Source organism: Ichthyophthirius multifiliis (assembly GCF_000220395.1).
Source record: "Ichthyophthirius multifiliis unplaced genomic scaffold scaff_1120509250130, whole genome shotgun sequence".
Lineage (NCBI taxonomy): Eukaryota > Ciliophora > Oligohymenophorea > Hymenostomatida > Ichthyophthirius > Ichthyophthirius multifiliis.
This window is the reverse complement of record NW_004087063.1, coordinates 101,163-121,384: the sequence shown is the minus strand read 5'-3', so window position 1 is coordinate 121,384 and position 20,222 is coordinate 101,163. Positions and strand designations below refer to the sequence as shown.

Sequence of the window (20,222 nt, the reverse complement as noted above, 5' to 3'; positions counted from 1 at the left end):
CGGGCTTTCGCCTATGAGAGTAGATAAAAAAGGAGGCCAATCGTAAAAATCTTCTGGAAAAAACACAAAAAATAATTATTAGAGATTTTATAATATTATATCACAATAATAACATGAAAATCATTCAAATATTTCATAAAAAATAATGTATTTATTATAAATATATTAAACACTTTATTAATATTTAATATAATAAGTACTTATAATGTAAAAGAAAACAAAACATTAAATAGTGGAGGAAGCATAAATACATCAAATAATAATTCATTTCTATATAATGGTAATAATGTAAATACAAGTAACTTCGAATCAAAAGTAAGTAAAAATACATAAATAAATAAAATTAAATGCATGATTTCAAATTTGAAAAAAGATTCTTTTAAAATATAAAATTAATTGAGATAATGAATATAGGAATTAAATAAATACATAATTTTTTATTTCATAATATAAGCGTATATACTACATGTATATTTAAAAGATTTGTAAATATTTTTTTATAAAAGAGTAAAAAATTTTATTATTTGTTATATTTTCTTAAATACCAAATACAAAAATTTACTATTTTAATAAAAGAAAAATATATAATATCTAAATTTATTTTTAAATGATGTTTTAATATTTATAATACATAGAATATATCCAAGTTGTACTCTCTCCAATACTTATTAAATATTTTAATTGATAATAAAACCCACAAACTATAAACTGTTCTATTATTAAAAGTATAAAAAATATTACTTTAGATCAAATAATTATAATTATATTAAAGTTGAAAATATTATATATTTTATTAATATTAAAATAAAATATTTAATAAAAATATATAAATGATAAAAAGCTTTTACTTTTTGTAATTATAGTAATTGATTTTAATTAATTATGCGCAATTTCACTATTTTAAGTAATAATTTTTATTTGAAACGAAAATATTAAAAACATTTATTTATTCTCTTTCTTAATTACCTTTTTTTTATAATTTCTAGTCATCTCTTCTTAGTTTATTAATTTTATTTAAAATGAAAATTTTAGTTATTTTTCTAGTATATTTTTATTATTGAATTTTTTTAGGTTTATTCATTATACCCATTTGAATTTATAAATTATTTAAATTTACTCTAAATTATTATATTAATTTTCAACATTATAGTCTCCATTAATTTATTTTTTAATTTTATTTTTAAGAAACTAAATATTCAATTGTTTTAATCGAATTATACCTTTTGTTTCTTGAGATTCTTTTTTGTTTTAACATCCAAACTTTTTGCTTAATAATGGTTAATGATTTTTTAATAAAAATTATTAGACATAATTTAATTATTAATTAAATGATTATTTATTTATTAAGATATGCATACTATTTATTAAATTTAGCTTTTATAATTATATATCGTTAATTATTTTTTTATATATTACTCATAGTAATTATTATAAAAGATTTTATTTATTAAATATTAACAAAACGTTAAGTAAAAATAATATTTAAATATAAATATACTATCTTTAATTTTTCTAAAGAAAAATATAAAGCTATATTTTAATAAATAAAATGACAATAATAAAATTTTTAAATAAGAATTAATAAATATTTCTTTTAAACATTTATCAATATTTTGAAAATATTTTTATATGTAATGCAATTTATCTATTAATATATATGTAATGCAATTTATCTAGTAATAAAATAAAGAAATAATATTAAAATATATAATTATAAAAAATATATTTTTAACCCTTATTTAAATTTACTAAAATAATAATAATAATAAAAAAAAAGCAATAATAAATGGATTAATGTGAAAATGAAATAATATTTACACATAAATTAAATTGCAAATATTAATTTTTAAGTAATCTTCATCATTCTAAAATAAATATAGATGAAAAACAATTTAACTCAGTAGAGCATTATTATTAAGCTACAAAGTTCGAAGGAACTAAAAAATTCGAAATCATTAGAAGAACTACTAAAGCATTAGAAGCTCATAAAATAGCATAAAAAAAGGATTTTAAAAAATAATAAGATTGGGACGATATAAAGGTAACAATAATGAAAAAAGCAATAAAAGCAAAATTTGATTAAAATTAAGAATTAAAGAAAAAACTTTTAGAATTAAAAGGATTTTAAATTATTGATGGAACAAATACAGATAAGTTTTGGGGAATAGGCGACGGAAATGGAAAAAATATGAATGGAAAAATATTAATGTAACTAAGGGATGAATATTTAAAATAAAATAATTAAAATTGAATCGATATATAATTATTATATTTTAAATATTTTTGTATATTATATAAAACTAAAATATATTAAATTATATATCTAGTTTTAAAATTTATAATTATTATATAAATAAATATAATATATTATTTTTAAAATATAAAAATATAAAAGAAAATTAAATTCATAATAAATATAGTCAATAATATTTTAAAAATACAAAGATTTATTGTATTTTTATGTTTTTTGTTGTTGTAAATAATAAATCAACATAAAATAAAAATTAACAATTTTTATATATCTTTAATTTTGTAATTAAGTTTATAAGCAAAAGGTATATAGTAATATAAAAAAATCTAAAAAATAAGAAATATTTTTAATTTAATTATTTAAATTATTTTTAATGAATATTAAGACATGAAAAATTAAAAATACATATTTTTATTATGATATAAAAATTAGATCTTAATGAAAATAAAACAAATTAAAAATTTAAAATATAAAATATAAAATTAATTAAAAAAAAAGTATTTTATTTATTTTGAATTTATATTTAAAATATAAATTTTAAATAAATTAAATTAAAAGCTAAGTTCAAATTTATAATTAAATTATCTAGTGTCTTCTATAGTCGAAAATTTAATTTAATGAAATAATTTAATAAGAAAAAATCTTATGTAAAATTATATTTTTATAATAATATTTTTATTCGATATTATAATTTAATATAATAATAATAATATAATAATAATATAATAATAATATAATATAATAATAATAATAATAATAATAATAATAATAATAATAAAATAAATAATAATTATAAAAAAAATAAAAAAAGAATTAAAACCATGTAAAATATTTAAAATTAATAAAATTTAACTATGAACTTATAAGACGAAAATAATTTGATTATGCAAGGAATTCTAGATGGTAAAATATTAAAAATAATTATAATTAATAAAAGAAAAATTCTATTATATATAAATATAAAAAATTATTAATATTATACTCTTTTAAAGATGATGAGACAACATTTTTTAAAAACAAAAACAATAACAAAAACGAAGTATTACAATAGAATTTTAATTAATATTATGATTGCTCCAAATAATAACTTTTTTAATAGAATGATATTATTAATAATAGATAAGATGATAATAATTTGACTTAGCTTTTATGTACGCTTTAAATAAACAATTAAGACTTAAATTTATTTTACGAATTAAACAACAATGAAAATAATTATTATAACAATTTTATAGATCAAAATCAATATTTTTAGTAAGCTTAAAAGAAATATATAAAAATAAAAAAAAAAATATATTAAATATTAAAGATTTTTTAAATTAACTTTTCTTTTTTTAAAAAAAATATAATATATAATATTAATTAAAAATATCATATAAATTCTAAAATTATATTTTTTTTTTTTAAAAAAAAAAGAGATAATAATAATTATTAATAATCATATTATGACTATTAACAAATTTAATTGTCATAAATATAATAAAACGATTTATATTTAAAGAATAATAATGACACTTTATATATTAATATAATTGAATCATGTAAAGATTAAAATAGTTCAAGGATGATATAAAAACAATTCGAAAATTCGACTATTGAACAAAAAATCTTTATTTTTGCAAAAATTTATCCTGAAGCTTCAAGTCTTGTTAAAGATTAATTTGGAAATTATGTGATTTAAAAATTTTTTGAAAAAGGTATTTTTTATTTTTTTTATAAATAATTATATATATAAAACAAATAAAAAGGAACAAATGAATAAAAGGTTTAACTATATTAACTTTTAAAAGGACAAGTTTAAGATTTATCTTTACATACTTATGGATGTAGAGTCATTTAGAAGGCTTTGGAAGAATTGAAAGATTATCCTATTTTGCAAGAAGCGATTATTTAAGAATTAAATGATACAATAATGGATTGTATTTAAGATTAACATGGAAACCATGTTATTTAAAAATGCTTTGAAGTAATTAATTGTTCTAAATTACAAGTTATAATAAGAGAAGTTATTACAAATGTATTTTTTTAATTAAAAAACTATATATTTATTAATATTTTTATTTTAATAATATAGATAAGATAATTAGCATTTCATCCATATGGATGTAGAGTAATATAAAGAATTTTAGAATTTTGCAAAACAAAAGAAGTATTTTAAGCAGTTTTTATTAATTTTATAATTTTTATTTTTTTTATTTTTTCTTGAAAAATAAAAATAAAAATAAGACTGATTTAATATATAAAAAATTAATGGAAAATCTTATCGATTTATGCAAGTGCTAATATGGAAATTATATTATTTAATATATTATAGAAAAAGGAAATAATGAAAACAAATAAAACATCTTAAAAGTTATTAAATAATATTTTGTCTCTCTTTCTTTAAATAAGTTTGCTTCTAATGTTACTGAGAAATCTATTCTTTATTCAGATGATAAATATAAACATGGAGTTTTAGAAGTTTTATTAAGTCAATATTGTGTTGATAATTAAGAGTATTTTTTATTTTAAATTTAATTTATTTTATATTTAATATAAGTACTGGAATTATCAAATTAACTAAAAATGCTTTTGGAAATTATGTTGTTTAAAGATTTTATGAAAAGGCGAATTTCGATATAAAGTTAAAATTATGTGAATACTTATTGTAAAAGGAAGATATTTATAAAGATATTATTTCAAATAGCTACGGTAATATATTTTTAATATTTTTTTTATTTTTTTTAAAGTATTTTTTTTTTATATATAGGAAAACATGTGTTAACTTATATTGAAAAAAATAGAGTTGACAATCTAAGACAAAATTAGTAATTTTTAATTTAAAATAAATAAAGTAATAATAAGAAAAAATATTGAATTTTAAAAAGTGTAAATACACACATTTTTATGTATTAATAAAATTTGTTTATATGACTTGTGCTTATGTACATATTCTTTTTTATTAAATAAATTCTGTATAAAAAGATTATAAAATAATATAAATTAATATAAATAAAATCTTAAATAATATTATTATTTTTTTATTAAAATTTGTAATAAAATACATAATATATAAACACATAAAAAAGAAATTATAAATTAAGCAATCATTTAATAATTTTTCTACACAGAGGACATTTAATATTTCTATTACTCCAATCTTAAATACATTACTTATGATATATTTTTTTGCAACATTAAGATAAAAATACTTATTCTTCTTTAAGAAAATCCTACATGCATATAATACATTACAAATCATCTTATTAGTTTCTATTCTCAAAAATTTTAATTTTTTCAATTACAGTTTCATACTTTTATGTTAAGATTTTAATTTATTTTTTATATTAAATATGGCAACAAAATAAAAGTTTAAAAATTGTAAAAATAATTCCTATACTGATTAAAATAGTAATCAAACTAAGTTAAATAATTATTTAAAATTAATAATATAAAATAAAGAAAATAAAAATAATTTTCTCATCTTTATAACAATAACCTATAAAAAAACTAGCTATTGCTAATGAAACACAATATATTTATTCAGTTATGAAAAGAATAAATTTCAAACCAAATATAAATTAGGAAACATTATATTAATATAAAAGTAATTCTATTTAACTTTTATTCATAAAAAAGTTATTAGTTTAATGAAATTTTTCGCAATTAGACAATAAATAGTTAGCCAAATTTATATAGTAATTATTTTTTGATTAATTACTATAAACTACTAAATCATTTTAATTAGTATTATTATTATTATTATTTTAATTATTTTAATTATTTTAATTATTATCTTAAGTTGAATAAAAAATTTGAATTAATTATAAATATTATAATTCATCTACTGATAGACTGCTTTTTAATGAGATTTACAATTATTATTATTGATTATTTGAAACAGCATATTATTGAATATTATTTATTTAAGAATTTCTTAATTAGTATGAAAGTGTATGTTCTCTTTAATTATTTAATTGACTAAATTATTATTAAAAATGTTAATTTTGTTAATTCAAAGCATTTTATTATAAAATAATCTATTTCATTTATTCAAGAGTTTTTTTAAAAAATTATAAATTAGCAACATCGTATCTGAAAAAGTGTAAAATTTTTAAAACTTTTTTTATTTTTATAATTGAATAAATATGTAAAATAGAGCATCTTAAACAGGATAAAAAAAAGGAAAGCTAAAAAATAAATAATTTTAAACTACAGAAATAAACACAGTTAAATATTAATAAAATAAGGAAACCTATTGTAGATGGTATATATATAAAGAAACAGAATATTAATTAAAGGCTTTAGCTTTTATTTAGTTCTTGAATTAGTTAAAAGTATACTTAAATACGCGTTAATAATTTCTTATGAACATTTTGTAAATTTCTTGTCATATTTTATTAATCATACTATATATTTATATTATGATATATATTATAAACATTTTATAAATTAATGTTTAATATTTCAGCCTAATTTACATTTTATTGAATATTCAATTATTCAGCTTAATCCAAATTTTAATCTTAAAGTTATTTTTAATTTGCATTACCTTATGATTTATTATTTTCTTATTATGTATCTTTTTAAAGATTTTATTCTTTATTAGCATTAATTATAATAGTTTAATCACTATCATGTTTTTATTATAATTATTTTTCGCTATTTATGAGTTAGCTTCTTAATAATATATTGTTTTGAGAATTCACATTTTAATTTTATTAAAATTAATTATTATTTTAATTATCAGTAAACATTTATTGTTCATTATTTTATTTTTCTAAAACTATACTTGGATTTTATTTTTCTTGGTCTTTATTATAAATTAAAACCTCTGAATTTTTTTTTTAAAAAAAAATTGTTTCTTAGTTAAAATTTTATTATTCAATATTATTTTTATAAACTATTATATATTGTAATAAAAAAGTGTATAAATTATATTAAATAACCATTTAAGTTAATTTATTTATTTTCATTTGCAAAATGTTTAAATTATTATTACAAATCAACATTCTTTTCTTCTAATATTTAAAATAATTTTATTTTTATATTTTTTAAAATTTTACAATCTTTATCGTATTTTTATTCGTTATTCATTCTTTTTTGACAGACATTATCATGTTATTATTATTTTTTTTCAAAATTATTATTTGTTATAAACTATTCTTGACTTATCATATAATAATATTAATAAAAATATATATATATATATTTTATTCTTATAAGTTTTTTATTGTTTATATTTCAATTATTTAATACTTTTTAAATTAATAAATTTTTAATATTAATATATTTATTTTATTAAAAATATTAATACAATAGCATATTAATATAAATAGCATAAAAATATTATTTATTTTATATTATTAATATTTTATGTATATATATTAAATTAGTTTTAAAATTTTCCTAATTTTTTATACATAAATATTTAAATTTATTTATTAAATATTTGAGAATATTAAAATGTTATTTTATATTAATAAGTAAATATAATTTTTATAATTAAAAATATGATTTATAAAGCTAAAAATTAATTTAATAAATTAAATTAATATATATATATATTTTTTAAAATGTTTATAATATAATAAAATAAATATTTATTTTTTTATGATTAATTATATTTATTTTTCAAATATATTTAATTAAAAAATAAATATATTAATTGACTATTAATAACTTTTATTTTTGTTTTAGATATTTAATATTATTTTATATAATAAATTAAAATGGAAATAGCCTTTGATTTATTGAAAATTAAAATAACAAATTAATAAAATATTATAATAATATATTAATTTTATTGGAATTATTAAATAAGATAAAGCATAATAAAAAAAATATTGTCTTTAAATTTAAAATTTTTTAAAAAATTAAAAAATAAGTATGTATTCAAGAAATATAATTTTAAAAAGCAAAAAAAAAAAATTCTATTTATTATAATAGTTTGAAATAAGAAATTACAATAAAAAATAATAAGTTATAAAAAAAAAAAAAAAAAATTAAAACAAAGGTAATTTAAAATGACTAAAAATAAAATAAAAAAAAATGCTATTTTAAATAAAAATTTAAAATAAATAAATAATAAAAACAAAATGAAAAATATTTAAATAAAAGTAATAAAATAATTATATATAAGTAAAATCTAGATATAATTATAAAAAAATATAAAAATAGAAAAAAATATGATGAAAGCTAATGAAAAAATATAAAAATATAATTAATAATGCAAATAAATGTCAAAAAAAAAAATAAAGAAAAATTTAATACGTCAAATAATTAGAAAAATATATATAAAAAAAATAAAAAAAAATATTATATAAAAATTTAGAGGTGAATAAAATAAAATATATAAAAATAAATATGTATATAATATATATTTATATATTATATTTTTTTTTATATATATTTTATGTTATATATATATATTTTATATTTAATATATAATATATTATAAATATTTTTTTAATTTATATATATTTATACATATTTTTATATATATATATTCTTAATATAATCCTTTTAATATTTTTTTTTTTTTAAATATATTTATTATTTTTTAATATTATTAAAATTTATTATAATTTTTCTATTTTTCTTTTATAAAAAAAAACAATTAAAAAATTTAATTAATTAATATAATATCTATTTAATATAATTCAATATTAGACTCTTTTTTTTTTAAAGCATTTTATAAATTTTAAGATTTATTTCATTTTAATATTAAAATATAATTTTATATTTAATATAAAAATATTTTTTTATAAAAAGTAAATTTTTTCATCAAAAAAAATTTTCAATTATCTTCCTATTTGTTTATCATATTTTAACTATAAATTCCATTTAAATATTTTGTAATATATCGATTCATTACTTATTTGAACTATTCTCGTTTATGTTTATGTTTAATAGAATTCATATTTTTATTTTTTAATATAGGTATTGATTACATTATGTTTTTTGATGTTTTATAAATTTTATATATATTTTAGAAATGATAATTTGTTTTATTTTATTCATTTATTGCCTTGATTTTAATTTCTTGATTTCCAATTATATGTGAATAATCGGATAGTATTATTTAATGCTTTGTTATATTACTTAAAATATCTTTAATAATAATAAAGAATATACATTATATAATGCTTAAAATGTAAATAAGTCCATGTGAATATATTTAATTAAGAATAGAAATAATTTAAGAGTCTATATTATATATTAAAATGAAAAATAGCAATTTCTTATGGTCTAAAATTTACAAAAAATTTAAACAAAAGATTATATAATGTTGGATAATACTAATTCTATTCTGATTAAAATATCAATCAATAGACATAATAAGCTAAAAATTTTATAACAATAATAAAACTAAAAAGAGACTAATATTTGCAAATATTAAAAGATAAGATGTTGTAACAATAAAAAATAGACATAATAGTGTAAGATGTTCTATTTGTCAAACAAATATTCGTTTATAAAATAAATATGATAAAGTAAGTTATTATGATAAATAAATAATCAATAATACATATATATATAATGATAAATAAATAAAACAAGTCAAATTTTAATACGGGATTAATAAAAATGTTATTAAAATTTAAAAATAACTTATAAGTATTTTTTTAAATAATAAACTCCTTTTTTTTTTTTGAAATGATACTTTATTAGAAACTAAAGGTACAAGGTACAGTGCTTAAAAATAAGAATAATCTGAGAAATATTAATAAACATTACCTTATCTTAAAAATCTTAAAATATACTTGAAACCTAATAATTATAAAATTAAAAAAATAAAAGTAAAAAAAATATTTCTTTGTTGCTAATAGATATTCGAAACCCGGTTCTGGAAATTTTAACTATAGTAAATATATTTGGAGGTAATTAACAAATTAACAAATCAACTTAACATTTAACATATTTTGATAAAAATTTTATAAGGGAAATTAAAATTCTATTACTAAAAATAAAAGAAATAAAATCAATTAAATATTAAATAAAATACATATAATAAAATTAATTTTCATTAAATATAAATGTTTGATAAAAAAGAATATATATAAATTTCGTCTTATTAAAAATCAAAATTAAATAATTAATTATATCTTACTTAATAATTTTAGCTTTAGTTATTTACCACAAAAGATATGAAATAAAACCTGAATACACTTCGATCACTATATATAAGATTTTGAGAAGCAATATCTATAAAATACTGAAGACTACCTACAAAGAAAGAAAACAATCTAAAACAAGCTTGAACATACTAACACAATAGCAATTCGGTAGTAATAGACGGACAGATTTATCTACAGAAGAAATATAATAAATAAATAACGAGCTTTTCAAATCAATCAGAAACAGTAGAAAAAATCAACTAATATGAATAATATAAAAGAAGATTCTTAAAATAAATGAACTAATAGATAACCCTTTAAAATCTTGAAGAATTATCTAAATAAATCGATTAGAGACGAAAAAAAATGTTGCTTCTCCTTTTAAAGAAAGCGTGAATCTTTTTGGGCTTTTGCATCTGTTGCTACTTCTATTGAAAGTCATGCAAGTTTATATGCAGGAGAATCGAAAGTAAAAACTATTTTTGTTTGTTTAATTTTTTTATTTTCTTTTATAGGTTCTTTCTACTTAATAATTAGTTGAATGTATACATAATACTTTAAATTATGGAGGAGGAGAAGGCTGTTAGGTAGCTATTGCTGAATTAGTTTTCAATTATGTATAATTATATGATTTAACTTCAGAATCTAAATATCTTTATACTTCTTATTAAGAATAATAATCTTCTTGTTCTTAAAATTCAAATGCTACTAATCCTGAAGTTACGTTAGATAGCTATATTAAATTACCATAAAACAGTTTTGAACACACCTTTTAAATGTAATATATTATTAATTTTTGTATATTTTTTTAAAAATTATGAAATAGGAGTTTTAAGGTTGTAATACTAAAGAAAATATTGATAGTAATTATGTAGTTGTTTTTTTCAGATAAAGGACTAATCCTAAAACAGGTGATTATTGACTTGTGAGTTTTTTCGTTTTGTTATATGTTTTATAAAAAATATTTTTTATGTTTATATGATATTTTTTTATTTTAGAGAGAAATAAATGGGGAGAAAATTGATATATTGAATTAAAAAGAGAATCTAAAGATTTATGTTGTACTGAATTTTCTCACCTTTGGATGAAACCATATGTTCAAGAGGATCTGATAATTAGAAAGTTTGTAGTTAATGTGGTTTGTTTTTTGATTGATGTTAGTTATCCTCTTGGTGTAATAGATATTGGGAAAAGAATAGAATAGTATTAATATAGATTTTTTTACTGAAAAAAATATTATTTGTATCCTAATTTTATTTTAAATTAAACAAAATATTTTTATATAAAGATATTACTAATGGATTTTTTATTTTATTTTTAATTTATCAAAATAAATGAAAAATACTATCTATTATTTATTATTTCTCGTCTTTTAATTTTTTTTAATAGAGTTTTTTTTTAAAAACAGAAAAAATCTATAATCAAAAAAAAAAACATATTTATATATAATTATTTTATTAATTTTGTTTGATATTTAATTATTTTTTCTATTAATTAATTTTCTTAGAAATTATTTTCTTTTATAATTTAAAAATTAAAAAAAAAAAAAAAAAACTTAATAAAATAAAATTTATTATTTTAAATATATATATTATGTATATGTATATTTTAAATATATTTTCATGTCCATAATTTTCTCATAGCCATATTTTTTTCTAAATCTTTCTTCATTACTTTAGCTACAGCCATTTCAAAATCTTCCTAAGTAACATGTATTCTTCTTTCTCTCAAAGCAAACATACCAGCTTCACTACAAACCGACTTAACAAAAATTAAAAATAAAATTATAAAAATAAAAAAAATCAAAAAAAAAACTTTAGATTCAGCTCCAGAAGCTCCTCCCATCTTTTCAGCAATAGACTTTAAATCAATTCCTCTAGTTAAATTCATTTTCTTAGAATGAATTTTAAGAATTTCTTATCTTGACTTTTTTTTTTTAATAAAATATATAAAAATAATTTTTTTTTAAAAAAAAAAGAAATTACTTCCACAGTAGGATTAGGGAATTCAACTTTTCTATCAATTCTACCAGGTCTTAATAAAGCAGGGTCTAGCATATCAATCCTATTAGTAGCCATTATAATTTTGATATTATTAGTAGTTTCGAAACCATCAAGCTAAATTAAATTTTAAAAAATTATATAAAAGACAAAAAAAAAAAAACAAAAACTTAATTCAATAACTCAAGCATAGTTCTTTAAACTTCAGAATCTCCTCCCTTATCACTATCTATTCTAGCTCCTCCAATAGAATCGACTTCATCAATAAAAATAAGACAAGGGGAATGCATTCTAGCCATAACGAAAAGTTCTCTAACCATTCTAGCACCTTCACCAATATATTTTTATACAAGTTCACTTCCTGAAACTCTAATAAAAGTACAATCCTATTTTTTTTAAAAAAAAATAAATAAAAAAAAACATTAAATTTTATTTTTAATTTAATTTACAGTATGATGAGCAATTGCACGTGCTAATAATGTTTTTCCAGTACCAGGAGGTCCATATAATAGAACTCCTTTTGGTTATGCGATTCCCAATGCCTCGAAAATTTCAGGATGTTTAATTGGTAATTCTATAACTTCTTTTACTTCTTTTACTTATTAATCAAGACCTCCTATCATATCATAGGTTGAATCAGGAACTTTTTCTACTTTCATCATGGATACTAAAGGATCTACCTTTGTAGGAAGAATTTTATGTAAAACGTATGAATCTCCTTTTAATGCTACTCTTGTGTTTGGAAGACATTCTTCTATTTTTATTGATTTATCTATATTTACTACGTATTTTCCATCTGTGGATATCTTTTATATAAATATTATTATTTTAGTTTATTTTTATTATATTTTTAAATTTTACTTTAACTAACACTTTGTTTTTGCCTATTGCCTTAACTACATCGCCTACATATGAATGAGGAGATTATAATGAATAATATTCCTCTTTTAATGTTCTGACTGATTTATTATATATATTTAATTTTTATTTTATGTAAATATTATATTACCTTAGTTATTATATTCATTTCTTTATGCTTCTAAACGCTTGTTGTTTGATATTTTTTCGTTTACTTTTAATCTTATTTCTTCTATTTTTGATTAATAATAAGCCTTTAAGCCTGCTCCTTAACTTTGTTGCATTTTTATTCTAATGTTTTAATTTTATAATTTTTTTAATAAATTTTAAATTTACTTTGCTTTTATTTTTATATAAAATTTCTATTATTAGATCAGATAAAGAAGATATATATAAAATAATAATATTTTTTATTTAAAAATAAATATTATAAATTAAAATTATAATTATATATGAACTTAATATTTAACATAGTAAACATTAGTCCTAAACTACTTAACTTATAGTTTAAAAGTTGATTTGAATAAGTATTATATGAATTTATAAAATATTTTATATAATAATATATAATAAAAATTCAAAATAATATTTATTTAAAATTAAAAAAAAATATATATCTGTTTACTTATTAAATATATTATAATAAATAATTTTATAATTAAGTTAATTGTATTTATATTATATATAAAAAACACTGTTAAAATTATAAAAAGTAAAATATATATAAAAAAAAGATGTACAACTCTTATGCCACAAAAAAATAAGAAATAGAAAAAGAAAAGCAAGAATAAGAAGCTTAAAAAAAATAAGAAAGATCCATAAAATTTTCAGATTAATCATAACATAACATAGATGATGAGCATTTTTTTTCAAATGACCAAATAAAAATATTATAACCTTAACAAAAAGTTATGAATAAAAATGAGTATTTTCAAAGCAAATCTTTATTTAATATAACTGACATAAATTAAAATTCAAACGAAAAAAAGCAATCTATAATCGAATAAAGTTTACCAACGTTTAAAAAGATATCAAAAATTTTTAAAAAAAATTAAGGATAAAACCTAAACAATTAATAAGAAAGTTTAAATGTAAATAAAAATTTAGCATAAACATAAGAAATTTAATAATAAAATAGCAGAAAAAAGCAAATATTGATGTAAAATTTGTAATTATATTAAGGACAAAACGAAATTAATTTAAAAAAGCAAAAATACTTAAGTATAGATTAAATATAGTAAGATTTAATAGTTTTGATTAGCAAAAAAGAAGAATAACTAAAGTTATCAAATTAAAAAGACTAAAAATTCGAATACATAAAAAACAAATTTTTCAAAAAAGGCGAAAATACATTTAAATAACCAAATGAAAATATATATACTTAATTACAAAAAAATCAAATAAATAGATGCTCTTCAATTGATAATTGCCCAGAATAAAAAAAAGAATTGATAATAATAGTTCTTTTAATAATTAAAAAATTAAAATTCTTTTATAATTTCTCTTTCCGATATAAGTTAAATTAAAAATTCTTAAAATTCTCCAATAACAAGTTTGAGTAGAGAAGTCTAAAATCTAAATCTAAGCAAAAACCTAAAATATCCTAAAAAAAGATCTTAAAATTAATAAGTGGAACAAAGCCTAAAAGATGTTATAGTAGAAATATAATCTTTAAAATTAAGTTAGCATTAAACAAACGATAATTCTAAAAGAGAAGAAGTATTTAAATAAAATGACAATTATTTTTTTGAAGGTAATAAAAATAAAGATGAAATTAATAATTAATCATTATAATTTGAATAAAATTTAGATTATGTTTGTATAAATCAAAATAATAATTAAAAAATAAAAGCATAATAATAGTAATTGTAAAAATAATAATACTATAATTATAGTAATTAAAAAGAAATAATAAATATAATTTATGAATATTTCTAATAATTAAAATTAAATTCTAATATTTAATAAGACAAAAACATTAAAAATGCAATTTTTAATGTCGAAAAACATTTAAAAAATCTTAAAAATAAAATATTAACTAAATAAAAATATAATACACCTATAAAAAAAAAACACTATATACAAAAAAATGATAACATAAATTATTAATAAGATATTAAAAAAAAATATAATTACTAAAGTAATGATTTAGAAAGAGACTATTCACCTTTTTAAATTAATTTAAAAGAAGTTGAAGAAAGCAAAATATATTAAAGCTCGAAACAAAATAATGATTATAAAGGGTAAAATGAAAATAAAAAAAATAAATATTATTCGAATAGTAGTGTTCATTAATTTTAAGAATATAATTATTAATAGGAAAAAATAAATACTGAAAAAGATTAAAAAAAATAAAATATAAATAAATTTGAAACTAATTCAAATATAGGTTACATTATATCTTTTGGAAATAGTTTAAATAACTCATAATAAAAAATAAAATAAAAATAAAATAATAATTTAGTTACGTTTGGAAACGAAGAAATTTTTATCGATAAAAATAAAATTTAAAATAATATGAATTCCAATAGTTAATCATATTTATAATAATTATAAAAAATACATAAATAGCTTTAAACTCATATTTAAAAAAGTTTAAACAACACAAGTAATATGAATAATCAAAAATGCCCTAATAATAATATCAAGAGTGTTAATATTAAAATAAATTTAAATAAAAATAACCAATAGAAAAACCTAAAAAATTATGCGCCTTAATTTATTAAAAAATTTGAAAATAAATAAAAATACTAAATTAAAAATGAAGATTAATTTAATAACATAAGCGTATAATATATTTAAAAAGGGATTAATGTAAATTTTTTATATATATATTTTTTAATTTTATTTTTTAGGATATAAAAAAAGAAAATAATAATAAAAAACAAGTATTAAAAAAAATTAATTATTGATAATTTCATTTATTTATGTATATATATATTTATAATAATTAAAATGAATTAAATAGTTTCTAAAATAATAATTTTATTTTATTTTAATAATAGAATAATAATTTAATAAATTATTATTAAAATTAAATTATATATAAATTTTATTTATAATACTAATTAATAACTCAATTTAATTCAGTATTTTCTTCTTCAACATTCTAAAAAAAAAATATTATATATATATATATATATATATATATATGTATATTTATATTAAAATTATAATATTATATTTTAGTTTTATTACTTTTTTGCAAATATAAATATAATGATATTTTTCCTAACCATCATCAATAGAAACCTTTGGTTTAGCTATTTACTGTTCGATTATATCCCATTAGAATTCAGGCTATTTGAATATGTTAAAAATATAATAAAATATATTTACAAATAGTATTTACTCTCTGTAAAATATTTTTCCTATTTTCAGGCGAACCATAAGAAATTAGAAAATATATTCCTTTATTAGTTAATACTCTATATATTTCTTGTAATGCTTTATATGAATTAGCAGTAGAACATTCGCCGCATAAAATGCAATCTAAAGTTCCTTTATCAATCACAAAATCAAATTATTTAGCACTAAACTATAGTTCTCTAACATCCATTTATAAATCTATTTTTCCATTTAAAAATTTTTTATATAGAAAGTTAAAAATTGATTTATACATTTAAAATTGCTCCCCTTATCTTTGTATTTTTCATTCATATTTTTTACCACTGTCTATGATATATCTATGCTTGTAATATTTTAGTAATCTTCATCATAAAGTTCTTCACTTAATCCTTTTTTTTATTTGATATTTTTAAATCTTTATTTTATTTTAACTTGAACTTCCTGCTCCAACATCTAATATCATACTATCAACTGTTAGATATTAAATAAGTAAATTTTTTATTCCGCTAAATCTTTAATACCAATCAAATGGTTCAGGATCTCTTTTTATTAATGAATTTATATAAAAATAAATTAGCCTTTTAAACTTTTATTTACCTTTGATATCTATCTTCCCAATATTAAGGATTTCCGTATTAATTCATTTATTTTTTTATTTATTTATTAATTTAAAATTAACTTATAATGAGTAAAAATACAGTTTTTTTATAAAAAAATATAATGAAAATAACAAAAAATTAAATATTAAAATTTTTAAAAAAATAATAAAAAATAAATTACATATATATATATATATATTATAATAATATTTTTTTTCTTTTTTTTTGATTTTTTCTTCTTATAAAAAAATAAATAATTAATTATATAAAAAAAAGCAATAAATACACAAAAAAGGTATTTCAAAAATTATTTTTTCTTAATTGTAAAAGATTAGCAATAATATGACAAACATATTTAATAGTTTTCACAAACTAATTTAATTTACTGTTTTTATAGAAATTATTTTAAACCTAAATCATAAATGAATTATCAAATTTTTTTAAATATTAAACTTAAAGAACACCCATTATTTAGCACTTAGATTCTTACTAATTTTGTTTTTTTTTTTTTTTTTCCTAAATAGGGACAGTAATAATAGATAAAGCAGTATCAATATCAATCTTTTAATTAAAAAGAGGATCATTTTAAGCAGAAAAAGACAAAATAATTTTTTATTTTGAAAAACATTCACCAACTATTCCTTATCCTTATTCAAATTAATTTTTATTCATATTTTAATCAAATTAAACTAAATAGTTGTTTTATAAAATAAAAAAATTAAAATGAGATAAATTTAATTTCTCTTCTAAAAATTTTTTTACTTAAAAAATTATTTCCCTTTCATCAAAAATAAAATTACTACTTTTAATTCCAAAATTAAGTAAATATTTAAAATTTTATTATAAACTTTAAACTTCATCATTCTTTATTGAATTTCTTAATACTCCTTAGGCAATATTTGCCAAAATATTAATAATCCCTTCATCTTCTTTAGAAAAAAATCCATTTTTATTTTTATTTAAGGCCTATACCACTCCAATAATTTCACTTCTATTTTAATCATAAATAGGAACTGTAAGTACAGTTTTAGTCATATATTAAGTGCTTAATTCGATATCACGACTAAACCTGTTATCTGTTTAAGCATCTATTATATTTATTGTATCACCACTTTAAGCAACTCTTCCTACAATTCCTTTAGTTAGAGGAATTCTAATAATATTTTCGACTCCTTTAGCAACTCTAGTCCATAATTCTTATTTTTCTTTATCAATCAAGAAAACAGAGGCCCTATCGCAATCTAAAATAAGACAAATTTATTCAACAATTAATTAAAAAGCTTCTGAAAGGCTGATAGAAAAATTAATTTTTGAAGAAATTTAAATTATTTTTTTCAGCTTTAGTGTTAGTTTTACTAAAGATTCTAATATTTCTTAAGAATATTTAATTTATTCATAAGGTATTATTGATTTCTCATAATCATTAATATTCTAAAGGTATTAATTTAAAATAGTAATACTTTTGTTTTCCTCATAAGCATTTTTTAGTTATTAATCTTCTAAATTAAAATCTAAAAGAAGACTTAAAAAATGCAATTAATTCTAGTTTTCAATAAAATTGAACCTTTTTTGATTTATATCACATGCTTAATATATTGATTTATTCTTTTTATTTTTTTCAGAATTCACATTAATAGTAAGGCGCTTTTCTTGGTTATTTAATGTTTGTAAGTCCCTTATTATAGGTGATTAATTTACTTGATATTGCATTTTCCGAATATGATTTCTTAATTTAATGTTTGATTTATTGATTTGTTCTATTATTTCATCCTTTTTTTATAAGGATATTTGATAAAAACTTATCATATTGTTCTTTTATTCTAATTCTCGGGTTTTTATATTTATCATATTCTCTAATTATTCTAAACGTTAATTGGATGTATATTATTAACTTTATTCTTAATTACTTTAAAAATTTTATGAGCAAGAATTTTCTAATAATTATGATTATCTTACTTATTTCTAATTAGTCTAAAGTAATTGACTTGTAATTGTTAAAGAACTGTTTTTTAAATGATAACTGTTTTTTTAAGGATAACTAGATTTTTAATGAATACCATTTTTTTAATAGTTATTAGATAACTCTTTTTTAAGGTTAGGAAAATATAATTGACTATTTAATAAAGTTTTAGATTTTGTTGTTGGAGGACTAAATTATATGCTTTAAGATATAAGTTGATCGAAACTTAATTTTTTTTTTTATGTTAATGCACCAAAATACATTTTTTTTTTACTTAAAATACTGTACTATGAGTATTTTTTTATTATTAATAAAATTGATTGTTTATATATATATTATTTATTTACAAAAATAGTTACAATTATAATTTATAATAAAAAAATATTTAATCAGTTAAATTATATTAATGTTAAATGAATAACAAAAAATGTGTGTGTGTGTGTGTTTTTTTTTTTAAAATTAAAATAAATAAATATTTATGTTTTTATATTTTTTTAGATTATAACTATTTTTTTTTAAATAATTAATTATATTATAAATAAAAAAAATGATTTTTATATTAATTTATTATTCTATATAAAATCATATAAATAACTCATATTATATAAAATAATTTAAATAAATTGAAATATTAATTTTATTGTTTAAATATATAAAATTGTTTATTTTTGATTAATTATTATATATTTTTTTAATTAAATAAATAGATATTTAATATATATATATATGAAATTGACTTTTTTTTATAAATTGAACTAGAACTAATCTATAAATATATCAATCCAAGATTATAGTTAATGGTGTTTTTAATTAATATTTAACTATAATATATGAATAAAACTTTTATATGTTTAAATATACTTATTTTATTAGAAAAATAAAAAAATAATATAATTAATCTGTTTTATATAATATTTTAATCTAAAAATAATAATATGTTTAATATTTTTTAAAAATTCTTTTTTATTTAATAAATTTTATATTAAAAAAATTAATTTATAATTAAAAATATAAAGTTAAAAATTATTTAAAATTGAATATCATAATTTATTACTAATATAATCAATTTATAATAAATATTATTTACATTCTAAAAATTTCATTATT

At 15.8% G+C, this 20,222-nt stretch overlaps 4 protein-coding genes across 4 annotated transcripts, besides 24 other annotated features; 2 read left to right on the top strand and 2 right to left on the bottom strand. All coding sequences in view use genetic code 6, as the record gives it.

The window, feature by feature from the left end:
• Positions 1 to 1,626: 1,626 nt before the first annotated feature.
• Positions 1,627 to 1,682: a microsatellite.
• A 494-nt stretch (positions 1,683 to 2,176) lies between these two features.
• Positions 2,177 to 2,209: a microsatellite.
• A 726-nt stretch (positions 2,210 to 2,935) lies between these two features.
• Positions 2,936 to 3,058: a microsatellite.
• Positions 2,945 to 3,047: a microsatellite.
• Positions 3,059 to 3,815: 757 nt separating the features above from the next.
• IMG5_049460 (pumilio-family RNA binding repeat protein) lies at positions 3,816 to 5,165 on the top strand (the record flags this gene model as incomplete). The annotated part of the gene is made up of 5 exons (XM_004037508.1): positions 3,816 to 3,948; positions 4,000 to 4,268; positions 4,326 to 4,400; positions 4,478 to 4,942; positions 5,001 to 5,165. Coding segments are annotated over 5 exons (1,107 nt in total), but the record flags the coding sequence as incomplete, so codon positions are not given.
• Positions 4,753 to 4,785: a microsatellite.
• Positions 5,166 to 5,967: 802 nt separating the features above from the next.
• Positions 5,968 to 6,024: a microsatellite.
• A 1,458-nt stretch (positions 6,025 to 7,482) lies between these two features.
• Positions 7,483 to 7,525: a microsatellite.
• Positions 7,490 to 7,525: a microsatellite.
• A 12-nt stretch (positions 7,526 to 7,537) lies between these two features.
• Positions 7,538 to 7,573: a microsatellite.
• Positions 7,574 to 7,736: 163 nt separating this feature from the next.
• Positions 7,737 to 7,776: a microsatellite.
• A 556-nt stretch (positions 7,777 to 8,332) lies between these two features.
• Positions 8,333 to 8,375: a microsatellite.
• Positions 8,376 to 8,580: 205 nt separating this feature from the next.
• Positions 8,581 to 8,739: a microsatellite.
• Positions 8,590 to 8,740: a microsatellite.
• Positions 8,606 to 8,739: a microsatellite.
• Positions 8,669 to 8,727: a microsatellite.
• Positions 8,741 to 8,758: 18 nt separating the features above from the next.
• Positions 8,759 to 8,796: a microsatellite.
• A 153-nt stretch (positions 8,797 to 8,949) lies between these two features.
• Positions 8,950 to 8,999: a microsatellite.
• Positions 8,983 to 9,030: a microsatellite.
• A 1,309-nt stretch (positions 9,031 to 10,339) lies between these two features.
• Positions 10,340 to 11,590, top strand: IMG5_049450 (papain family cysteine protease, putative). The gene is made up of 2 exons (XM_004037507.1): positions 10,340 to 11,275; positions 11,349 to 11,590. The coding sequence occupies exon 1, from the start codon at positions 10,791 to 10,793 to the stop codon at positions 11,169 to 11,171; it is 381 nt and encodes a 126-aa protein (XP_004037555.1). The 5' UTR covers positions 10,340 to 10,790; the 3' UTR covers positions 11,172 to 11,275; positions 11,349 to 11,590.
• Positions 11,591 to 11,853: 263 nt separating this feature from the next.
• On the bottom strand, positions 11,854 to 13,496 carry IMG5_049440 (hypothetical protein). The gene is made up of 7 exons (XM_004037506.1): positions 13,360 to 13,496; positions 13,212 to 13,309; positions 12,800 to 13,156; positions 12,521 to 12,736; positions 12,336 to 12,467; positions 12,166 to 12,276; positions 11,854 to 12,111 (listed from the first exon to the last, which is right to left on the bottom strand). The coding sequence occupies exons 1-7, from the start codon at positions 13,490 to 13,492 to the stop codon at positions 11,971 to 11,973; spliced, it is 1,188 nt and encodes a 395-aa protein (XP_004037554.1). The 5' UTR covers positions 13,493 to 13,496; the 3' UTR covers positions 11,854 to 11,970.
• Positions 11,880 to 11,919: a microsatellite.
• Positions 13,497 to 13,766: 270 nt separating the features above from the next.
• Positions 13,767 to 13,814: a microsatellite.
• A 1,234-nt stretch (positions 13,815 to 15,048) lies between these two features.
• Positions 15,049 to 15,122: a microsatellite.
• Positions 15,123 to 16,284: 1,162 nt separating this feature from the next.
• Positions 16,285 to 17,181, bottom strand: IMG5_049430 (protein kinase domain protein; the record flags this gene model as incomplete). Its single annotated transcript, XM_004037505.1, has 5 exons — positions 17,154 to 17,181; positions 16,829 to 17,098; positions 16,561 to 16,775; positions 16,407 to 16,508; positions 16,285 to 16,317 (listed from the first exon to the last, which is right to left on the bottom strand). Exons 2-5 carry the CDS (start codon positions 17,007 to 17,009, stop codon positions 16,285 to 16,287), a joined length of 531 nt encoding a protein of 176 aa, XP_004037553.1. The 5' UTR covers positions 17,010 to 17,098; positions 17,154 to 17,181.
• Positions 16,329 to 16,373: a microsatellite.
• Positions 16,329 to 16,392: a microsatellite.
• A 1,974-nt stretch (positions 17,182 to 19,155) lies between the features above and the next one.
• Positions 19,156 to 19,208: a microsatellite.
• Between the last annotated feature and the right edge of the window lie 1,014 nt (positions 19,209 to 20,222).